This window comes from Triplophysa rosa, linkage group LG4 (genome assembly GCF_024868665.1).
Source record: "Triplophysa rosa linkage group LG4, Trosa_1v2, whole genome shotgun sequence".
Taxonomy (NCBI): domain Eukaryota; kingdom Metazoa; phylum Chordata; class Actinopteri; order Cypriniformes; family Nemacheilidae; genus Triplophysa; species Triplophysa rosa.
In genome coordinates this window covers 26,560,637-26,583,168 of record NC_079893.1, presented here as the reverse complement: position 1 = coordinate 26,583,168, position 22,532 = coordinate 26,560,637, and the positions used below count along the sequence as shown (strand labels likewise).

Below are 22,532 nucleotides of genomic sequence, written 5' to 3'. Positions count from 1 at the left end.
AGATGTCACGTTTTCGCTTCTTTACCGAAAGAGATTTACGAAACGCATTCTGAGCAGTTTGTCCATTTAGGGCTACTGTAGAAACAACATGGCGCATTACATGTAAGGGGACCCGCGGTGTATGTAGATAGAAATAGCTCATTCTAAGGTAATAAAAACATAAGGCTTCATTATGTAAAGTCTTTACACGCCTCAAAAAAAACTACGCACTGGACCTTTAACAAATCTGCATTTTTATTACATTGAGATTTTAACATTAAGAAAATTACAAAGGCTTTATATGCGAAAACACATTTGAAAACACATTACATTTCAAATGCTCATTCAAACTGACAATACTTCAAAAAATGTCTGAAGGTGAAGGAAGTGGTCAGGGAATAAAGCTGGGCTTTATTTGGGGCTTGGCACAGCACCAAAACCTCGGGCTGGCCGTCGGCCCGGTCACATCTAACAAAACATTTCAGTATCAAACAACATCCTTTTCATTTTAACTTTTATTTTGTGACAGTGTTCTCAGACCCCAGAGGGGATGTCTGACCTGTGATGTCCAAACGGCTAATCCAACCAAAATGTCTAGCGGGAGAAGACTAGACTAGACTATTTGTCTTCCTCTCAGTTGGGCAAATTACCTGAGCTGTAAATACCACGTGACAAATTACTCTGAAGCTGCAGGAAAATGACGTCCCGGGAATGCTGATGGCACTACAAGAATGCTTTCAGTCCTAAACTCTTCACTAGTGACTCTATATAGAAACAATGAAAATCGTATATTTGGGTTGCTTAAAAGTTACACGTTTCAAACAAGTGCTCTGTAGTCACAGTCTAGAGTTTTTATTGTTTCTTGCGATTGTTTTGTGTGAGGAAAAAAGAGACGAATAGCCGAACAATTTTGAGACAGACAAGAGCAAAGCAAAACTGACTAATTGAGTACAACTCTGTTTACAAACGAAGAAATGCGCCACACAAAGCGAGCTGCACAGGGAGAGGAAACTGTTCGGTGATGACTCAGGGCTGTACAATATTGATCTCCATGGCAACCTTCATTCTCACACTGGGATGGTAACCGGAGTCCTGGAACTTCGAGCACTGACATCATAGTTTGAAATGTCACAAAAACCCTTTTCCTGAAAAGCCGTGACGGTTTTAGGAACAAGTAAGAACGCGGGATCTGTTCCAACAGCTAGCGGGCTGGTTCTAAGGCTTTACATATGCGGTTGCCTTTTAAGGCAACATCTCAAGTGAGATCAAATCTTGTAAGAAAATGATTGAGAAGAGAGTCAACACACAATTGCAATATTCATAGAGATTTCAACAACACAATGATAAAGAAAGTATTTTTTAGCAATAATGAATGAAAGCTTTAGTGCAAGTTCTGGCAGGAAGACTCTTATGCTACGTCACTCATTACCATAGTTCTAGCCTATCACCATCTAACACCTAAGAAAGAAAGAAAGAAAGAAAGAAAGAAAGAAAGAAAGAAAGAAAGAAAGAAAGAAAGAAAGAAAGAAAGAAAGAAAGAAAGAAAGAAAGAAAGAAAGAAAGAAAGAAAGAAAGAAAGAAAGAAAGAAAGAAAGAAAGAAAGAAAGAAAGAAAGATCTGAGTAAGAACTTTAGTTTACAATAATGCCTACACATTATCCCTCACTTACATTAGTTTTGAGCTCATGATACACAGTAATGCAGATAAACAACCAATAGAAATGAATGCAGATGAGCTGAGGAAAGTGGCCTGTCTTTAAGAACGATTATTAGAAGAGCATTTTTGTCTGGGGTCTGAAATACATTTTCAGAATGCACACTTTGTGTACAGAAATTAGACTCTGCAAACTCCGGCAACATTTCACAGTCTGCACAGAAAACACACACAGGTATGACTGAGCAAACCGAGACCCCCTTTCACAGTATGCAGAGAAAACACATACTGTACGTGCACCTTGCTGGCTATACAGAGACATCCATTCACAGTATGTATACAGAACACACACAAAGTACACCTTGGTAATATCTATTGGTTTAAACAACCCTCTTAATTCTTCATGTTGTAATATGGTGCATAACCCTTAATAGAAGGAAATCTAGCACTGTACAGATAAGATGTCACAATGACATAAAAAAATTAAATATTGTTTCTTGAATGTACATTTTTTAATGTACATTGATGTTTTGGGGGTAGTTTGGTCTCTGCGGTGTAAATAGCTTATTCTGGAAGACCCATTAGCAAATGCATGAGGAAGAGACGTTGAATCCACACACACACACAGGTATTTCATGTATGGGGCAGCTGTGCGGCTCGCGGTTTTAGAAGTGAAATGTGAATCACCCCTTAATGTGGAAGAAAAAATCTAAAACTGTGAAATGGGAAAAAACAGCCTCACTCGTCAAGGAAGGTTTAGATACACTTCACTGAATGCAAACAAGCCAGAGAAATGTTCACGTTCTGTGTTCTTTTGGTCTTGTGTTTGTGTGGGTGATAGAATGGGGGGAGTTGGTATGGTTCTGTGTTTTAAAAATGAAAATTCTTTCATCCTTTACTCCCTCTCCAAATCTGTATGACTTTCTTTCTTCTGCAGAACACAAGAGATATTTGAAAGAATGTTGGTAACCAAACAACACTGGACTCCAATGACTTCCATTGTATGGACACAAAACCACAGAGACATTAATCATTAATCATAAAAATATCTTCTTTTGTGTTCCACAGTAGAAAGAGTCATATACAGAATCTCACCAATATGTTCAAATGACATTTCACCCCCAAAACAGCAGAAAGAAAATAAAAATTGTGTCAGCAGGGGGTATTAAGACAACTACAAAGATGTATAAATATCATAAATAATGCTTTTAAAATTAGAGTAGCGAATTCGATTTCCTTTTCATTTTGGTGAAGAATTTTGACACATTCTTGACAGCTTCCAAGAGATTTGCCCATTGAGAAACACACAAACACAGAGAGACAGACACCCATCGTTGGTGCTGTAATGTGGCAACCGTGCTGTCAAAAGAGCCTGTGTCTATAAAAACAGAGGGCTGGAGATGAAAGGATGAAAAGAGAGGGGGATTGATAGAAAGAGAGATTGAGAAAGGAAGAGGGCGGAGCTTGAGAGAGGGATTAGAAGGGAAAGCTGCCGCCTGTGGCCTAAGGCTGTGGATTGACTGAACACGCTGAGGTCACTTCCTCTCCTGATGGTCCGTTTGAGCTAGAGAAAGGATTGGACATTCCTCCTATTGTCCAAAAGCAGAGGGCACCAGGAGCTCAGGATAACATGGGCCTCAGGGAAGAGACAGAAAAAAGTGAAACGGCAACTTTAGTGGAAACGGATAGAAGCGAATTGAGCGGTGTTTGCTCTTTCTGATCACGAATGAAATCTCTGTTTCTCCTATAGAGAATTGAGATTGAAAGGAAAGAAAATGTTGAGTTTGCCTGTAGTACACCAGATGTCTCAACTGCATGTTTATAAAAAAATCTATTTCTTCTCTTCCTCTGCACTGATTGAAGGATAGAGGTACGGGTGTAGGTCTATCTCGAGGCAGAGCTTCAGTAAACGCATCGTTTCCACCCAATGTGCCATGCAGTATCCCCACGCGTGTATCAAGAGTTTAGCTTCTCCTATGAGGAGCCGTTAACGCCTTAATTATTGAAAAGACTCTTACAAACACTAGTGAAATAAAAACATCGATCAAACTTAGTGAAATTCATCCATATGTATTAATGACATACATCTTACAAACACTAGTGAAATAAAAACATTGATCAAACTTAGTGAATTCATTCTTAGCCCTTTATTTCCCGGGTACATGATGTCACTATTCCGAGTTTTTGAAAAACCTCCGCCCAAAGGAATACGGCAAAAAAGGGGCGAGGCCTTCCTTAGAGAAGAGGAAGAGCCGCTGGAGTAGTGTTTGGTTCTCAGAGATTTTAAACATTTACTTTCATCACAGTCCTACAGCTGGTAATAAGAATTCAGCTACACACATTCTAAGATGTCCAACGGTCAAATAACAGCTTCCGTGACTTTAACATCGGCTGTTAAAGCTGTTCTGTGTAACACACTGACATTTTGTGTATGTGCGCATAACTGTACACTTCTACGAAACGTCCTTTGAAGTCCTGCTTGCAAATGTCTCCTAGTCAATCTGCTTGTTTTATTATCCAATTTAGGTCCAATATGTGACCCTGGATCACAAAACCAGTCTTAAGTAGCACGGGAACATTTTTAGTAAAATACAAAAATACATTGTGTGGGTCAAAATTATTGATTTTTCTTTTATGCCAAAAATCATTAGGATATTAAGTAAAGATCATGTTCCATGAAGATATTTTGTAAATTTCCTACCTTAAGTATATAAAAACTTTATTTTTGTGAGTGGATGGTCTGCCACAGTGCCCCTGATTGAACAACTTCAAAGGCGATTTTCTCAATATTTTGATTTTTTTGTGCTCTCAGATTCCAGAGTTTTAAACAGTTGTATCTCAGCCAGATATTGTCCTATTTTAACAACTCATATATCTATAGAAAGTTTATTTATTCAGCTTTCAGATTATGAAAAAATCTCAATTTCGAAAAATTGACCCATAAGACTGGTTTTGTTGTCCAGGGTCACATATATTCATTATTTAATATAACCGGTCTGACCCAATCGGTCCGGTGTCATTTCCCTCGCCATAGTAGGAAAACAAATCTGTAACAAAGATTGACGTTTGCACATGCACTAACCTCCGTTACACTTCGATCGATCCATATGTTTTTAACTGATGAAGTGAAGTTGATGCCATTGTTACTGTTTATTGCTAAAAGCCTAATCTTATAAAAAGAGAATGTGAAGCTGACGTCACGCCCTATGTTGCGGTGGCGGCGCCATCTCGGGAGGATAATACTCCACTGCGGTTATTGTTTTGATATATACCGTTTCTTGTTTTGTTTGATATATGGAGAAATCCAAAGTGAAAGAACCACGGGCTTTTCCTGAACGACTCTGCGTAATGCTATTGCAGTTTTTAACACAGCAAGACCGACCTACCATAGTTATATTTCCTAATCAAACAAGAAAAACAAAACACTGCATTGAACGCACTAGCAGCCATCCTCCCAAGATGGCGCAACATCCAACGTGGTGTGACGTCGATTAACAAGCTCTATACACATGCACTGAGAGGGGGACCTGAGAAGCGGAAGCTCGCTGATATTGTGTGGGTGGGACATCTTTAGACACCCGCTCTAAGCGGGGAACCAATCACGACAGACCTGGTCAGCTTTACCAATCAGAGCGTTTCGGAAGGAGGGACTTTATATAAACCGGAAAAAATCCAGTCGTTTTGTGAGAAGAGGGACAACGTGAACAATAGACTTGAAATGTGTGGAATTTAAAGCATTTTTTGAAACTAGAAACATGAACATCCACTCTTAAAGAAATCTTCAAAAGTATTTCCTAATACATTTTACATGGTGTCGTGGCAAAAGCAACATCCACCCCAAAAAAGAAGACCAAACGATTGGGTTACACTTTGTTTTACAGTGCCCGTGTTACAGTGTAATTATACATTTAAAGGAGAAGTTCACTTTAGAATTAAAATGTCATGATTATTCACTCAAAATCATGTCATCCAAGACGTCCATGTCTTTATTTCTTCTGTAGAAACTAATCCAACATTGTTGAGAAAACCATTTCCTGCATATCATGGATTTAATGGGGGGTAATCTGATTTAAAGCCACAATATGGAAGAATTTTGTTATGAAATATCCAAAAATCATTTGCACAGTGTGATATATTTCATGCAGTTGTGTACTGACATTATCCCAAATGTTCTCAAGAATGTGCAAATCCAGAGAAATTCCTATTTAAAATAATGGCCCGTCCCTTGTCTCCCTTGTATATCAGTGACTTAATATCCGCTGCTCCGCACTACCCTCAGTTTCCGGTTATAGAAACTACGGCAACACGCAAATGCGGAAGTGGTTAATACAGCATCTGGGACGCAGCATCTGTTGTTCTGTTATCATGGATCACGATTACTCTTTGGCAAGTAAAGGAAACCCAAAAAAGAGTAAACGTAGACCAAATGAGGCAAGCAGGCTTATGGACAAACGAAGAAATAAAACGAGGATTAATATCCATGTTCCTGTGTAGCACCTTAAATCAGATTGCCCCCTATTAAATCCATTATATGGAGGAAGATCTAGAAATGTTTTCCTCAACAACCTTGGATTAGTTTCTAAAGAAGAAATAAAGACATGGACGTCTTGGATGACATGAGGGTGAGTGAATAATCATGAAATTTTAATTCTAAAGTGAACTTCTCCTTTAAGTACTGAGTGATAAAAACTACAAGTACTGACAAGGGGTTAGGATAAGGATTAGGCTTTGGTTTAGGGTAAATTACATGTAATTATGCATAATTTATAGTACATACTAAATACACGTAACGTGTAACAAGGCCGCTGTAAAATAAAGTGTTACCGAAAATATTTTGAGAAATGTCCATACAATGGAAGTCAATGGGGGCCAATGTTGATTGGTTACCAATGTTCTTCAAAATATCTTTTGTGTTCTGCTAAAGAAAGAAAGTCATACAGGTTTGATATGACATGAGGGTGAGTAAATGATGACAGATTTTTAATTTCTGGTGAACTATCACTTTAAAATGGTTATCATTACTGTGGGCACTCATTTTAATGCAAGCCTTCTGTCAGGCCCCATCTAAAGTCATTAAACAAGATCTGTCCGAAGTGATGGCATGTCACGTTCGGCTGCTCTTTCTACAGTTGAAGGGCCTTAATGAGATGGAGGGCCTCCGTGACCGTGAAGGAACATTAAAATGACACCTGTTTGAATCCATTGACGCAACAATAAGAGAGACACAACCAGATTATCAGCAGCTGTTCCTCCGCTGGCCACAGTTTCTCTGAATGGAAACCCCTGAAGATGTGAATGAAGGTCCCTCATCCTCCTCCTCCTCCTCTATTGTGGGGCCGTTTCCAACAGCACGGCCGCTCGGGGCTCTGTTGTGGCTAATGGAGTTTATAGTGGTTTAATTGAGTGGAGTAAATACACCGAGCACATCAATGGAGCGGCAGGCAGATGCTGGCGCGGATAATGAGCTACGGGGCTATTCTGAAGAATTCAAAACTTATTCAAGACTCCATTATCCCGTTCAACCACGCGCACGAGGGCGGAGAGCAGCGGCGCAGATGGCGGGGTGAGAGGGAGGCTTTACGTTTAAGAACTTCGAGATGGCATTCTTTGAAGCAAATGCAGCGAAAAGCGATGGGGTCTTTATTGAGTATTCATTGCTGTTGAACACCGGTTACTATTGCAGTGTAATGGACCAGTGGAAGAGAGAAAGACAAAAGCAGGCAAATAGGTCGAGAGGATGGAAAAGTGAATGCGAGGTTTGCTGAACCAGTTTAGACCGGCGTGAATTTGAAGGCTTATGGTTTATGCTGGTTTTTGGAATGGTCTGATAGATCAGCATAGCTAAGATGTTTAATTACAAACCCAAAGATTTCTTATTACTCCAGCTTTTCTTTTATAGAAGTACACATTTCCAAATTTTGGTTTCAGAACCATTTTGGGTTGAAAACAGGTGCATGAGAACAACGTATTTAGGTACAACGTATTCACAGTAATTCCTAGAAATCTTTGTTTATAATATTCACAAACTCATACCCACTCTTTAAGACTGTCATAATAGGGGATTTGAAAAAAAAGAGGATTTGCATTGACACACTGTCTACATCCCACAATGCACCTGGGATGCACAACCGTCTGTTCCTCTCACATGCAGCCAAATGAACAATACTAGTTTCATGAAATGCTACAATACACCTCATGGCACACTGTTACCGCCCTTTCCTTCTTCACAACACACACGCAGCCCTGAGAAAGCCCTCGCCACAAAAAAAGGGGCAGGAACTGACCAGCGTATGAATACAGAGCCCTCCATTATCACACCATGTGTTCGCTGAAAACGCTGCGGTTCCCAGGCATAAGACTTATTATTCAATTCACTGAATGCCACTTGACAGATAAAGAGAAAGAGTGAGGGTGTGAATAAAGAGAGTTAGTACGGCTAATTCATCCTTTATCTCCGTAAACAGCATTTCATTGTAATAGACTTCTAATTGACTTTGGCCAATCTGCTCACTGCAGGTTTTGAAAAGGATCTCGGGGGTTCGGGGTTTGAATGCATGTGCTGTTACTCACAAAAGAAACACACTGGAAATAGGGCTGAACAATATGGTGAAAATCTTGATACTTACATATTTGGTCTGAAACGGCTTAAATGTAATGAAACGGTTTTTCTATCCCACAGTGCAAAACATAAACATACAATAAAATGTTGTGCTTTAAAATGATGCTGCAACGTGAATGTGACTAAAATAAATCCATTTTGGTTTTATCTGGCTCCTGTTTCTTTCTACAATGAACTGAAACTAGAAAGAAATCACTAGGACAGATTTTCTTACTCTTTTCGTACTGCATAATTGCTTTGTGTACGCAATAATATTTATTCTTGTACTTTTCAACACCACTTACAGTATTGGTAAAACAAGCATTGACACACTGTAAAAATGAACAAAATTTTACAGATTTTTCATATATAATGTCAAAAAATTTGCAATTTTATAAAACTTTATACTGTTTCATTAACAGATTTTTTTGACGTATTTTTGATTTAAGGTTAAAGACAGTCAAATTACAGAAAAAGTTATTTACAAGAAAAACAGGAAAAACATGTAATTTTATGTGGAATTTTCTTATTTTTGTGGTATATTTGGGACGCCCCAGCTGCTGAAAAATTTCAGTTTTTTACAGGATTTTTTACAGTCTATTTTTGAAATACGGTCAAAAACCATCAAATTGCAGATAAAGACAGCAAATTTACAAGAAAACAGAGAAAAACATGTAATTTTGCAAGAACATTTTTTTATTTTACAGAATATTTCTGGTGCCCCAGCTGCCAGATAATTTCAGTTTTTTTACAGGATTTTTTTACATTGTTTTTGCAGTTTTTAATTTATAAACGATTACACGTGCCTGGACGCGTAAACTTCCGGTCTGTGCTTGGTTATAATATAACATTTTATTTCATATTTAATTTATATTCAGTTATATTCATATTTCTTTGTATATTGATTGTATTAAATTATATTAAAAATACTCAACAGTTTATTCTAAATTTAGACTTTGGCAAAACTGGCAACGAATGAAAACCAAAAGTTGGCCCAAACTTTGAAGAGAGGTGTAGATGTACCACAAGACTGACCACAACTATACTGCATATACAGTCAAAACAATGAAAACCTGAATAGCCTTTAAATGGCCTGTAATAGGTCTGAGATACAAATCAATGTCCAGACAAAAAAAAGTGTGGCTTGTGTTTATAGATCCTTCCCATCAGGTCAGTGCATGTCTCTATCTGAGAGAAAGTAAGACCCGTTACCCACAACCATCCCCCATGACCAGGGCCTCTATAGTGTAATTAGTAAATCATTACATGAGCCTTCTGCATGTAACAAGGGCAGCACTGCATTCCTTTGAATGATTTTGCTGTCAGCTCCAGTCACGCTGCATTCTAGGGTCAGAGCATTTGCATGACCATGGGATTTCAATGACTCTGAGTCTGAATATTTGTTGTTTTATCTCAAATTGGAGAGATTCTTTGCAGTCACTGAATTTCACACACTGACCTCAGTTGTTTATGAATGAGGTTTAGCATGGTTAGGATGGTTAGAGAATTTCTTTGTAAGGTGCAAAAATCCCAAACATTTATGGAGGACATTTTTTTATTTAACAGCTGCAAAGACAGCTGAAGTCACTTACAGATGGAAAAACAAATGATGCAACTTAAATGAGATTTTTTGGATACTTGAAGTTTGTTTGGTATAAATTAGAATTTGAGTTTGAACCAAGCAAAGTAATGGAAAAATGTATAAAACGAACCATTACATGAATATAAAACATATGCATTGTATTAAAAAGATTAAAAACAAAGGAATGATGCGCTTATTTATTTTGCTACGTATTAGTAAGTAGCCTACTTGCATCGAGTGCCACCTCCCGGTTGTTGGCTGTAATAGCAATAGATTTTTTAATTTGTCAACAATTTTGTTTCAAACTTTGCGTTGACTTTTAAGTTAATAATTTTTTACTTAAAACAAAAGAATTTTTTTATATATTTTTGGGAAACACTTTTCCACAATAAGACCCATGGTTTAACTAAATGAAAATTCCGTCATCATTTGCACCCTTGTCATTCTATCACTTTAATACAGTGCAACAATCAAATAAATACACAAGAAATTATTAGAAGAACACTTCTAAAACCAAGCAAAATAATCAAATAGTACAATATATTTATTCTTATTGTTGTAACGTAGTGTTTTGCCTCGCGCATGCGCACTGAGTCAGGCGGATTCTACGATCATGGAGGGAGGATGTTGACGAGCAAACCAGCTCCAAACTTTCCTCATGAATTCTCCTATAATCAATATTCAATAATCTAGCTCTGGTAATGACGACGATTAACTTTTATCGTTGTGTAAACTCGGTTCATGGCAAGGCGTGATAGTGTTTTACTGTGATCTTTCGGAGGCTCTTAGGTTTGTTGCACGATGATTGTTTTTGTTTATTTCCTGTTGCACACATCTGAATCAAATCAGCATATTTTAATATTACTGATGTCACACGTTTTATTGACAAACGAGCTTCTAGATCCTTTAATCCTCATTTTAACAGGGTTTGTTGTTGTTGTGCGGTTGTTTGGATATGGATGAACTCACCTTTAGCTGTGATCGCTAACTGAGTATTGCTGCACTTCAGTCCGGGAGTGAATGCGAATCAGCTTCCTTTGTAATTCGAATTCATTTTACAGATAGAAGTGATGACGACAGCATAATTGCTAAAGGGAGTAAAAGATTTGAAAATGTATGGATCTGACCATATACTGTTATGAATGGCATGTATACTTTAATTTATATAAAGAATACTTTTTACAAATCGCTTTAAGATGGTTTGTGTCACACAGAATACCTTGATTGTGTTTTGTCTTTCAGATGTATATATTGATTATTTATGTCATACTAAATCGCTTGATTGTGTTTGCGTCTTTTTTCCAAGATACAACGGGTGCCAGATCCTCTGCCATGAAATCCTCCTAAGGAATTGACATGTGTAGGTAAAATGGCCGCTGAACTGTTTCCTATCAAAAAGACGCCGGTTGTCACAACCCCCACCACTGGCACGGCTTTACAACAGTACCAACAGCAAAACTTCCGCAACAATAACACTATCCAGGGATGTAACTGGCAAGGCTTGTATCCAAGTATCAGAGAAAGGTAAACTCACTCTCTGTCTGTTCATTTCTCAAGTTTTCTCAAGCTTTCCTCTAAAACCTAGCGAGCTGCCTATCAAGACATTTTAAGGCGCCTGTTCCAAGACACATATAGAAATAAGATGTCTTCTTGCATTCTTCACTTGGACATTTGTTGGACATTGGTATTTTTACACTGTTATTTTCTACTTTGGTGCAAATTTGAATCAAATGAAATAAGAATTTAGATTGCGTGTGACTTCAAATGCTATTAGATTATTAATGATAATCTTAAACTATAATTTATTTTATTATTAAGTTTATTTATTTTATTTAGCCTTGTTGTGCAAGTTCTCTGGAGCTTGTGCAGAGGCAGCAGCTTTTGCCAGAGGGGAACTGGAATCCCCTGGTTGGGCCTGGGTTCTCCTGAGGTTTTTTTTCTCGATTAGAGTTTTGGGTTCCTCGCCACCGTTTGCATACTGTTTTTGCACTATCTGCCTGACCGGGGGGGCTGCTTTAGAATCTTAAAGTTTTACTTAATTAATATTGCATATAGGAATTTATTATCTGTTATATTTGACCTGTGCTTCTCTCTCCTTTATCCTAAATGTGTGCTCTCACTGAGCGTGTGTGTGTGTGTGCGTACTTGTCTGTGTACGTACGTGTGTGTGTGTATGTGTGTGTGTGTGTGTGTGTGTGTCTCTGTGTCTGTGTGTGTTGGTGCGTGTTGTGTGTGTGGAGTGTTTTGTGTGTGGGTGTGTGTGTTGGTGCGTGTTGTGTGTGTGGAGTGTTTTGTGTGTGGGTGTGTCTGTCTTCTGTGTTTTCAACCTTTTCTTGTTTTTGCAGGTACAACTTTGATTGTTTTGCTTGTAGTCAATGTGTCTCATGTACAGCTGCTTTGTAACAATGAAAATTGTAAAAGCGCTATATAAATAAAGTTGAGTTGAGTTGGATGCCATTTGGATTCTTTCCTCATAGAAACGGAGTCATGTTCAACAACGAGCTGATGGCCGACATTCATTTTGTGGTGGGGCCCCCAGGAGGAACCCAGAGGGTCCCGGGACACAAGGTACCACATTATCACTGCCTTGCCTTCTTTAATAATCGTTAATAACTGTAATTTATATAAAGAGAGGGCCCAAGTCATGTTTCACCTCAAAATAAAGTGTTTAGGACTGTTACGTTTTTTTGGGGGGGGTTTAATTTTCATGACGAATAAGAATACTTTACAAATTTGGTAATATAGTCTTTGATCAATTATTTTGAAATAAATAAATACGACTGTGATGTTAACGGTTTTTTCCCACATTACAGTAACAAGGACTAGTTTTTTGTTTTGCAGTTCAGTTTTAAGAAGTTGGTTAAGATTGATCAGTAAAAAGTGTCATTAGGCAAACATTTTAATAATCATTAAATTGGCTTCATTTTATTTTGCATTTCGAGGTGATATATCATCATTCATAGGAAACATAATATAAATAAAAGCAGAAAATGGTTTTCGGTTTTAATTGAATAGGTTTTCTTTACTCTTGCAGTATGTTCTAGCAGTCGGCAGTTCTGTTTTTCATGCTATGTTCTATGGAGACCTGGCTGAAGATAAAGAGGAGATCCGGATCCCTGACGTGGAACCAGCCTCGTTCCTGGCCATGCTAAAGTAAGTCGTAGATCTATGCCTTGAAAAAACCTCTTTATTTAGATATAATGTCCCATATCTGCTTACATTTGATTAAAAATGGAGAAAATAGTTGTGTAACATTTTATCATCTTCCAGGTATATTTACTGTGATGAGATTGACCTGTGTGCCGACACCGTACTCGCCACCCTATACGCCGCCAAAAAGTACATCGTTCCCCACTTGGCCCGTGCCTGCGTCAGTTTCCTTGAGACCAGCCTGAGCGCCCGAAACGCCTGTGTCCTGCTGTCTCAAAGCTGCCTGTTCGAGGAGCCTGATCTCACTCAGCGCTGTTGGGAAGTCATCGATGCCCAGGCGGAACTCTCCCTCCGCTCGGAAGGATTCTGCGACATCGACGCACAGACTTTAGAGAGCATCCTGCGGCGAGAGACGCTCAACGCCAAAGAGATGGTGGTGTTTGAAGCCACCCTGAACTGGGCGGAGGCAGAATGTCACAGACAGGACCTCCAGCCAACTATAGAGAACAAACGTCTTGTTTTGGGCAAGGCGATCTACTTGATTCGGATCCCGGCGATGGTGCTTGACGATTTTGCGAATGGCGTGGCACAATCCGGCGTGCTGACGCTCACCGAGACCAATGATATTTTCCTGTGGTACACGGCGGCCAAAAAGCCTGAGCTGAAGTTCGTGTGCAAACCGCGAAAGGGCTTGACGCCGCAGCGGTGCCACCGATTTCAGTCATGTGCGTACCGTAGCAATCAGTGGAGGTATCGCGGGCGCTGCGACAGCATCCAGTTCGCGGTGGACAAGCGCGTCTTCATCGCCGGATTCGGGTTGTACGGTTCAAGCTGCGGCTCGGCAGAGTACCAGGCTAAGATCGAGCTGAAACGTCAGGGCGTTACGCTTGGGGTCGCCATTATCAAATACTTCTCCGATGGCTCCAGCAACACGTTCCCTGTGTTCTTTGAGTACCCGGTGCAGATCGAACCCGACACGTTCTACACGGCAAGCGTGATTCTGGACGGCAATGAGTTGAGTTATTTCGGCCAGGAGGGGATGACGGAGGTCCAGTGTGGGAAGGTGACCTTCCAATTTCAGTGCTCGTCGGACAGTACCAACGGCACGGGCGTGCAGGGGGGCCAGATCCCTGAACTGATATTTTACGCCTGAGAGAAACCTGTTCGCAGCGGAGCTTAATCAGACGCAAACGTTTTTTTGTTCTTTTACAAAGTGCTGCTCACATTCACGGAGAATACAAAAAGAGAGAATTTAATACACTGACAATCGATAATAGACTATCAGAAGTTTTTGAGTCTAGCTTTCAAAATCTTTTGTGCACATGCAGACGTTCATACATGTTGTGATGACGTTTGATCTTCAACATCAGATCTAATGTGCATGAGAGAATGAGATTTAAGAACTATGACAGAAGACTTGATTTTTAGCGAATAACAACTGTGTTTATATCACCAAAAGCTGTTGTAGACTAAACAAACATTTTGGAACGTCATGCACAAAATGTATGACTACTTTTATGAGGGCGTGTAAAAGACCTTTAAGAGCAGAAATTATAATCCATATATTTTACAGGACAGATATGCCTCCATCTTAAAATAAAATTATTTTGTCACGACTATCAGCACTGGTAACACTAAAGGACTGCAGACACAGAGACTCAATTCAAGTGAGACTCAATTCAAGTGAACAATCATACTGTGGTCTGACTAAAAGACACTCACTTGATCTGTTATATAGAGAATCCCATTTGTATCACCCTTGTGTATGAAATTAATTTTATTAAACTTAAGTTTTTGTATACATTTTTACTTAACATGTGAAGCACAATTTGTCCTTAAGCGTTTCGCTGGGGGAAAACATTATTTTTCTCTACTTAATCCTCTAATACTACATTTTCTGTAAGCGCCATGAACTTGCGAGGTGTTTGAGAGAAAGACAGCACCTTTACAATTACACGTATGTAGGACTTGTTACAAAACTCTTATGAAAATTTACCATGGTTTTACTACAGTTAAAATTGAAAAACCATGGTTTTACTACAGTTAAAACCAAAAAACATGGTTACTGTAGAAAAACAATGGTTATCACAAAATAACCATGGTTTTGAAAACCATGTTTTTTGTAAAAACCATGGTTACGCCCCAAGTAATCAATGCACCAAAAAAACATGGATAATTTTCGTAAGGGAAATAACACCCGGTTGTGTTGCTAACATGAATAACCGTACATTGTGTGACTTGAAAATATATTTTGTTGCTTTTCTAACAAAACAGAACAGATCTGAGATTTTTTGCTTGTATGACGCGAGCGATACAGTGACTAAAATATAGAATCTTAGATGTGGGATAAACAGCACCTTGGCAACCAGTAACATCCTTTGCTTTAGGAAACACCTGTTTCTTTTAAAAAAATCTAGTGATTACTGTGGTCCTCACTCTATGTGCCAAAAATCCTGAGACTTCAGACTAGAAACACTCTATTCAAGCTATTTCAACTGGCATACGTTTTCGACGTCGAAGTCAAACTTTAATTGCACTATTTTTTATAAAGTAGATGTTTGTTTTGTAACACTGTGGCTCAACCTATAGTTATCATTACATTGCGTTCTTAACTAAATTTATTCTCAAATGTTTCACAGGGCAAAGTCACGTTTCTCTGTTGCAAAGCTGTTGTAATTTGTAAATTGTGCCTTTTCTGGGTTGGGTCTGATGGTTTACTCGAGTGGTTCTTACGTGTACTGTTGATATTCCTGGATCAAGAAGTGAGATGTTTTAACATGTTTCAAGTGCTGGTCGTATTCACTGGAACTGTACGTGCAAAAGAGCATTGATTCATTCACGCCTGTATTTTGTTATTTTTGGCATAAGGGAAGAAGCCTGCTTCCTGTGTTGTGTAGAAAAGAGATACCCATGAAAGTGCCAACAGACTTTGAATGTGTGAGCGGCGTTTGTGTCTACATGAATAAATAAAGCTAACTTTAACTCCAGTTTAAAAACGTCTGTCTTCGTGTGATTGTCATTGTTAAATTGCACAGAATGGCTTTTTCTTTTCATTTAGACTTAAATCTTATATTGGTCTCAGAGTAAGAAAATAACAGGTCATTTTTATGAGTTTATTTTTAAACTTCATATTATGCAGTTTACAAATTTTTTATCGTAATTGCTACTTAAAAACTCGTTAACAAAAACGTTAAGCTGCAGTCCTCTGTTTGATTAAAATCAAATCAGTTATTGAGCAAGTATGTACAAAAAAATCTATAATAATATATAAATATATAATCTATAAAAAATATGTGTTCTAACCTTGTCAGTCAGTTTGACTTCAACCAATGTAAACATAGGTAACCTACAATTTTATGTTTCAAACAGAGATGGCGATATAGAGGCAAAAATTGTGGACTGCAGCTTTAATTTATCGCTATGCAATCTCATTCGTTTTTTACTGCAAAATACGACAGAATTAAAACTGCTTTTAAAATCTAATTGTCAGATTTTTGATAGCACATTCAAGTGTCAAAAATGACAGGCCGACCACTACACTGCACTTACTACACTGATATAACTTGACTTCACAGCATATAATCCAAAATATTAATATCTTCATATTATCAAGTGAAAGTCGAAAGCAAGCACATGAACAGCAGGATATCCACTCAAACATCTAGATCTCTTGCAGTCAATTTATTTTGTCTTCTGTTTCTTTCGTGCTTGAAACTGTTCTGTTTTGTTTTTGATAGATTTGATGAGCAGTGATAAATTAGGGTCCGTGGCTTTAGCGGTTGATGTGTTTTCTGCGCCCGCAGCCTCCGTTTTGACCTCTTGTGCTGCTTTGTTCTGTAGCGCCACCTCTTGGCTCTTCTGTTCCTCTTCTCTACGTTTCAGTTTCTCCTCGAAGATGCTCTGTGTGCCTTTGGTCTTCTTGTAGGCAGGGTCTGAGGGGTCCAGGTTATAAAGATGGGATGTAAACATAGCCTGGAAACGCGGGTCTTTAACATCCACCTGGAGAACATACCAGAAACAGTGAATCATCATTTTTTTTACTAGTGTACATCTTGCATTTACCATTCGACTTACTGGTTAACAATTCAGAGAACATGTACATAAATATTGACAGACATTTAAAATATTTTATAAACAGTATAGGTGATAGAACTCTGACCTGGAAGTCGTCCACATCCAGCGGGGTGTTGCTCTTCAGAAGTTTCTTCCGCTTCTTCTTGCTCAGGTTCTGGTGCTCCACGATCTTGTCATAGTTGAAATGTTTGTGCCCGTCATCATCATCAGCCATTAGCAGCTCCATCTCAGCCTAAAGATACAACACTCAACAGTTAACCCTGTGACGTTACCCCTAAACCCACAGGTGTCACATGACCATAAGAGCAGCTCACCCTCTGTTTCTTCATCTCGTCCTCCTCTTCTGGTGTTTGTTCCTCCTCCTTACTGCTCTTCTTGTTCTTTTTCTTTTTCAGAGATTCTGCAGCAGAATTAAAAACAAACTCCGTCAATTCATTCGAATGAGATGTCCTTTTATGTATATGATATTTCAGAACTTTAAAATTAAGATGAATTTAATATTTTTATAATTTCCCAGGCATCTTATTTTAAAATTCCCAGATATTTCCAGGTTGTCAATTTAGGAATTCAATTTTGTAGTATGATGAAATGCATAAAAGGAAAGAAAATTAAGTGCAGAATTGTAACTAACGTGTCGTGCCGAGCTCCTCTGTGAAAAAGGGGTCGTTCAGGTCAACATCATCAGGAATTTCATCATCACTGATTATAGGCTCCCCCTCCACTTCCTGCAAAAGACAAAACCGAGGCTACGTCAACACTAATTCGGATACATTTGAAAGAAATGGAGAGAAAAAGATACGCTTCAAACAAAAACTATTACGTGTGAGAGCAGAAATGAAAGAAAACCCAAGCGATTTATCCTCAGCGTCACGTTTACCTTCGTTCCCTTTCTTTTCTCTTTCTTCTTCTCTCTCTTCTTCTCCAAAAATTCCTCCCATGGTGTCAGCTGATCTTTGCCATCCATTTTCTTCTTCACCAACTTCTCAGTCTTTTCCTTCAGTCCTAAAAACAAAAGTGATCACACAGCGTTGGAGAATAAGCTTGTATCAGGGAAAATGGACACCATGTCCCAACCGCACACTTCCATGCTGCTGCAGGATGTAGTATGTATATCTTTTTCAAACACTGTCTGACTGTAATACCTGGTACCCATGTGATCTCCATGTCCATGTTGTCATCCTTCTTCTTCTCTTTGTCCTGAATGCCCTTCAGAAGTTCTCTGTATTTATTGATCTGATCCGAGTCTTTCCTTCCTTTGCTCAGCTTCTTCTCCTCAGGAAGAGACTCGACAGGCTTCTTAGCTGAGTGTCATAGCAGGTGTGATGGTGCTTTTTTGTTACTTAGGCTTATTGATGTCTAAGAATTCTTCACCATTACTTACCTTGTTTCTCTGGCTCTCCGTCGTCCTCCTCTTCCTCGCTCGAGGAGGCCAAGTAAGCGTTAAAGTCCATATCCAACATCTCGTCCTTGTTGAACTTTCTACAGAGAGCCGTGACGCGGTCGTGATCCGTTTCGTCCCACGTTAGCCCCACCTGTTACAAATTTCAGACCAACAATTAAACGTGACATCACATGCACAAATGTTGAAGTACTAGAAGGCGAGACTTCTGTCACTAAAGTGGCCACATTTTCCATATTCATAGTAATAAAACTGCAGCATCTTGTTATTATCTGTAATCTTTGGTTTAGGGTGCCAGACCTTGGCTGTAGTAGTTGCTGTCGAGGTGAAGAGTTTGGGCCTGTATGACGTATAATCCACATCTGTGGCGCTATCCTTCGTCTCTTCATCAAACGTCACATCATTTGGGACGAACCTGCAACAAACAAACAAATCATCTGTTTGACGTCTTGAATAGATGAAGTATTAAGAATCTATTCAAACATTGAAGTGGGTTTTACACATTTATATAATTTTCAACCAAAATGCCAAGTAAATCGAATTTTGCTGTCTCTCTTATACCGCAAGTCGATGGTGGAGCAGCTGCTCTCGTACTCAAAGCCATCACACTCCTCGTAAATCTTGGCTGCCGTTTCGACCGTGTCGCACTCCACCACAGCGTAGTAATACCGCAAACGCTTAAATTGGTAATCACGAATCTTTTCTCTGTAGATCCTGAAAACAAAACAAAAAATGAATGCTTTTTTGAATTTGCGTTTTATAAACTTATTTACTAAATGGACATTTTTAATCTGCATTTCTCTGGCTTTGTCTGCCATCAGTTTTTTTTGCAATGCATTCTGGGACTACCTTTTCATAAAGGACACAAACAATACTGAAAGAAATATGACTGAAAGAAATCACCTTTGAAAGGGTCAGTGTGAAATTTAGCGGCATCTAGTGGTGAGGTTGTGAATTGCTGACACAGTACTAAGATGATGTCACATTTTCACTGCTTTGCTGAAGGAGATCATGTATTTACGAAACGTAGTTTGTCCGTTTAGGGCTACTGTAGAAACAACATGGCGGATTCCATGCAAGTGGACCCGAGGTCATTCTAATGTAATAAAAACATAACGCTTCATTGTTTAATGCATGGGTCTTCAACCGGGGGGAACTCCAATGGGTCCGCTAATTAGTGTTTACTCACAGGCAACTTTTTGTTAAAAATGTAAAGCATGGGTACAGAAATATAACAACCAATGTTCCTTTAAACTGCGCGGATTTAAGCTTTCGCATCCTGAGACAACTTCTACCTCCACTAGAATAGTCTTTGTGCCGTTAACCAGAGTCAGTCATCTCATTGAAGCCTTAGTAAAAACTAAGGTTCAGGATAGGTAAATGTTTAACTGTCCATCTCACAGTAAAATGAAAATGTATGATGCTGCAAATCCCTTAAAATAATCAAACAATCTATATTAACAATAAAAATAATACACAGAAAAGTATGTATGTGCAACAATAACATGCATAATAGTGCTAATGTAATGTAATGTTATTTTAACATAATATTGCTGTGACAATAAGGGTTGTTTCTATTTAAATAGCTCTCTAAGGGGTCCTTGCCCCGAAAAACGTTGAAGACCCCTGGTTTAAGGTCTTTATACACCTCTGAAGACATAGTTATGTATATTATATTGCAATGCACTTCTGTCAATAGATCCTCCAAAAAATGACACACTAGACCTCTAAGAAAGCAAATTCATACTGCTTAAAGTTTAGAACTGCGTTCACGTAGGGCGCACACCTGTGATCCCTTAAAATGATGCCTACATGGGTGGCTTACTAGAGCCAATGACACGCTATGACTCTGGCTGGTACCTTTGCTCTTCTGTGTCTGCATCCGGGTTGTCAGGCAGGCTGGTGGGCTCCATAGGACCTTGAGTCTGCTCGATTTTCATTCTCTCTTTCCCAAACTCAGATGGAAAAATCTGAAAATTCATGTGAGATTCTCAGATTCTAAAGCATCACCGTTCAATTATACAGAACGAAGCCTATAGTAAGATTGTGGGAGGAACTCGAGCAAAAAATTAGGGATTGGACGATACATGCCTTCACAGACAGAACCATGCCTCCTTTGGGCTTAAACGAGTTGAAGAGAGCCAGAAGATCTTTAGCTTTCATTCTGTCCCAATCCATGTTACAAACCGCCAGCCGCCTTGAAGTCTAAGCACACAGATGTAGAAAATAACACATTAAAACATCCCAGTAGACCCTTATACACAACAGCATGTTACAGACCACTGTGCAACAAATTAGCTTTCCTTAGGCAAAATTATATTTTTTTATTATATTTTAAGATGTAAGATATTATATATTTTATGTATTCTGTTCTATTCTATGAGACCGTATGAGCTCACATTATCCGTGCGTGGAGCATCTTTCCACATCTCTCCCCAGTCATGCTCAATTTCCTCTTCCTCCTGGCAGAGGAGGTCCTCCACATCATCATCACCATCATCATCTTCATCCGAGCTGGTCTCGATGTTTCCTCTCCCTCGGGCCAGATCAGGCCCGCTGTCACTGTCTTCCTCTGACTCACTCTCATCATCTTCGTCACCATCATCATCATCTGTATTGGCTTCAGATGAACCATCCTCCATGGTGACATCATCATCAACCCCAGACTCTTCATCCTCATCTGTTAAAACAAAACTCCAGTATTCATGAAATCAAGCTTGACCTTATTTAATTTTTAAAAAGTATGAATACATGAATCTTGTACTTAGTGGTACCTTCTTCAGACACCCTCACTCCCTTCCCTAGCATCCTTGCGCTTGGTTTGGGAACCTTCTGGAGCTTCTTTGAAGGTTTTTCTGGAAAATCTTCTTCCTCCTCTTCAGATTCATCCGTCTGATCGTCGTCTTCATCAGCTTGAGCTCGTTTACCAGCTATCTTTTTTGCTGCCTGTTTCTTTTTAGTCTTTTCCGTCTTCTCTTCGTCCTTGTCTTCATCTGACTGATCGGAGTCAGAGAGATTGTAGAAGCGTTTGAGGTCCTCTGCGGACGTGTGGTTGACAGGCCGGCCGCGTTTATCGACCGTATACTTTAGCTTGAAGCGTTTGTCGTGGAACATGGACTGGAAACGTTTGTCGATCTTGACTTTGCGCTCTTTGTCGGGCATCTCCCAGAAGCGAGGGTCCTTTTTAACCTTAGAGAAGCGGTCATCTCCGCTTACAGTGTTTTTGGAAGTCATGATGCTTTTGGATGAGGAAGATTAAAGCATTGACCTGTAAACAACACAAAAGTTGCTCATATAACTGCAACTGGGGTGATGTCTTTTATCTTTAATTATATGAAATATTGGTAAATGCATATTCAAACTAATTCCATGCAATATGTTGTAGTAATCGTTTCTTTATAAAAACATACATTAAATACACTTTAGACGACTAGAACATATTTGCAATGAAATTAATTAGTAATTATAGTAATCGAATAAAACTTAAAATTCACACCATTCAAGGTTTGTTTACTCAAAAAAAATCTAAATAATGATTAAATGACATTTCAGTTTGGACCATAGGATTCACACACAAAACGTAACGTTAAATGCATTTTGCATCTAACTTACTGCTGTCCATTTACACAATACACATCAAACATTTTCCTGCATTGTTCAGTAAGTTGTGCATGACGGTAATACAATAAACTACACATCGCTTTGTTTATCATTGGAGTGCACAACATGTGTACACAATATTTCGTCTAATAACCAAACCAGGCAAATGATCAATTATGAAAAACAAACAACTATTTGACACCCAAATAAAACACACTAAAACCAACAACATTTATTAGAAAACAAACACTCACCTGTAGAATTTTCCTGCGATTTACGCACCACAGGTCCACACGTGTTTTCCCGTGATGCACCAGTACTTCCGTGACTCTCGTAGCCCCGCCCACTTTCCCCAACGGCGAGCCACAGAACCCAAAACGCATTAGACGAAAGCGTTCTTGCTTTTCTTTCTACACTATTAACTTTTCTGTTACGTCTGTTGATTTGCTATATTTATGTTATACATGAATATAATATGTACATACACACATGCAAGT

At 38.9% G+C, this 22,532-nt stretch overlaps 2 protein-coding genes across 2 annotated transcripts; one reads left to right on the top strand and one right to left on the bottom strand.

The window, feature by feature from the left end:
• Positions 1-10,415: 10,415 nt before the first annotated feature.
• Positions 10,416-14,765, top strand: btbd3a (BTB (POZ) domain containing 3a). The gene is made up of 5 exons (XM_057332698.1): positions 10,416-10,601; positions 11,119-11,336; positions 12,290-12,380; positions 12,847-12,965; positions 13,083-14,765. The coding sequence occupies exons 2-5, from the start codon at positions 11,182-11,184 to the stop codon at positions 14,113-14,115; spliced, it is 1,398 nt and encodes a 465-aa protein (XP_057188681.1). The 5' UTR covers positions 10,416-10,601; positions 11,119-11,181; the 3' UTR covers positions 14,116-14,765.
• Positions 14,766-16,077: 1,312 nt separating this feature from the next.
• On the bottom strand, positions 16,078-22,398 carry esf1 (ESF1, nucleolar pre-rRNA processing protein, homolog (S. cerevisiae)). Its single transcript, XM_057331460.1, has 14 exons — positions 22,290-22,398; positions 21,210-21,703; positions 20,835-21,115; positions 20,527-20,640; positions 20,296-20,405; positions 18,997-19,149; positions 18,736-18,850; positions 18,418-18,568; positions 18,179-18,337; positions 17,914-18,038; positions 17,668-17,761; positions 17,351-17,436; positions 17,122-17,268; positions 16,078-16,961 (listed from the first exon to the last, which is right to left on the bottom strand). Exons 2-14 carry the CDS (start codon positions 21,667-21,669, stop codon positions 16,644-16,646), a joined length of 2,313 nt encoding a protein of 770 aa, XP_057187443.1. The 5' UTR covers positions 21,670-21,703; positions 22,290-22,398; the 3' UTR covers positions 16,078-16,643.
• Between the last annotated feature and the right edge of the window lie 134 nt (positions 22,399-22,532).

Excerpts from the sequence above, each read along its gene's own strand:
- btbd3a (XM_057332698.1), top strand. The coding sequence starts at position 11,182 with ATGGCCGCTGAACTGTTTCCTATCAAAAAGACGCCGGTTGTCACAACC. Across the intron at positions 12,381-12,846 it reads AGAGGGTCCCGGGACACAAG|TATGTTCTAGCAGTCGGCAG; the intron begins GTACCACATTAT and ends TTACTCTTGCAG. Across the intron at positions 12,966-13,082 it reads TCGTTCCTGGCCATGCTAAA|GTATATTTACTGTGATGAGA; the intron begins GTAAGTCGTAGA and ends ATCATCTTCCAG.
- esf1 (XM_057331460.1), bottom strand. The coding sequence starts at position 21,669 with ATGACTTCCAAAAACACTGTAAGCGGAGATGACCGCTTCTCTAAGGTT. Across the intron at positions 20,406-20,526 it reads GCATGGTTCTGTCTGTGAAG|ATTTTTCCATCTGAGTTTGG; the intron begins GCATGTATCGTC and ends ATGAATTTTCAG. Across the intron at positions 16,962-17,121 it reads TGGATGTGGACGACTTCCAG|GTGGATGTTAAAGACCCGCG; the intron begins GTCAGAGTTCTA and ends TATGTTCTCCAG.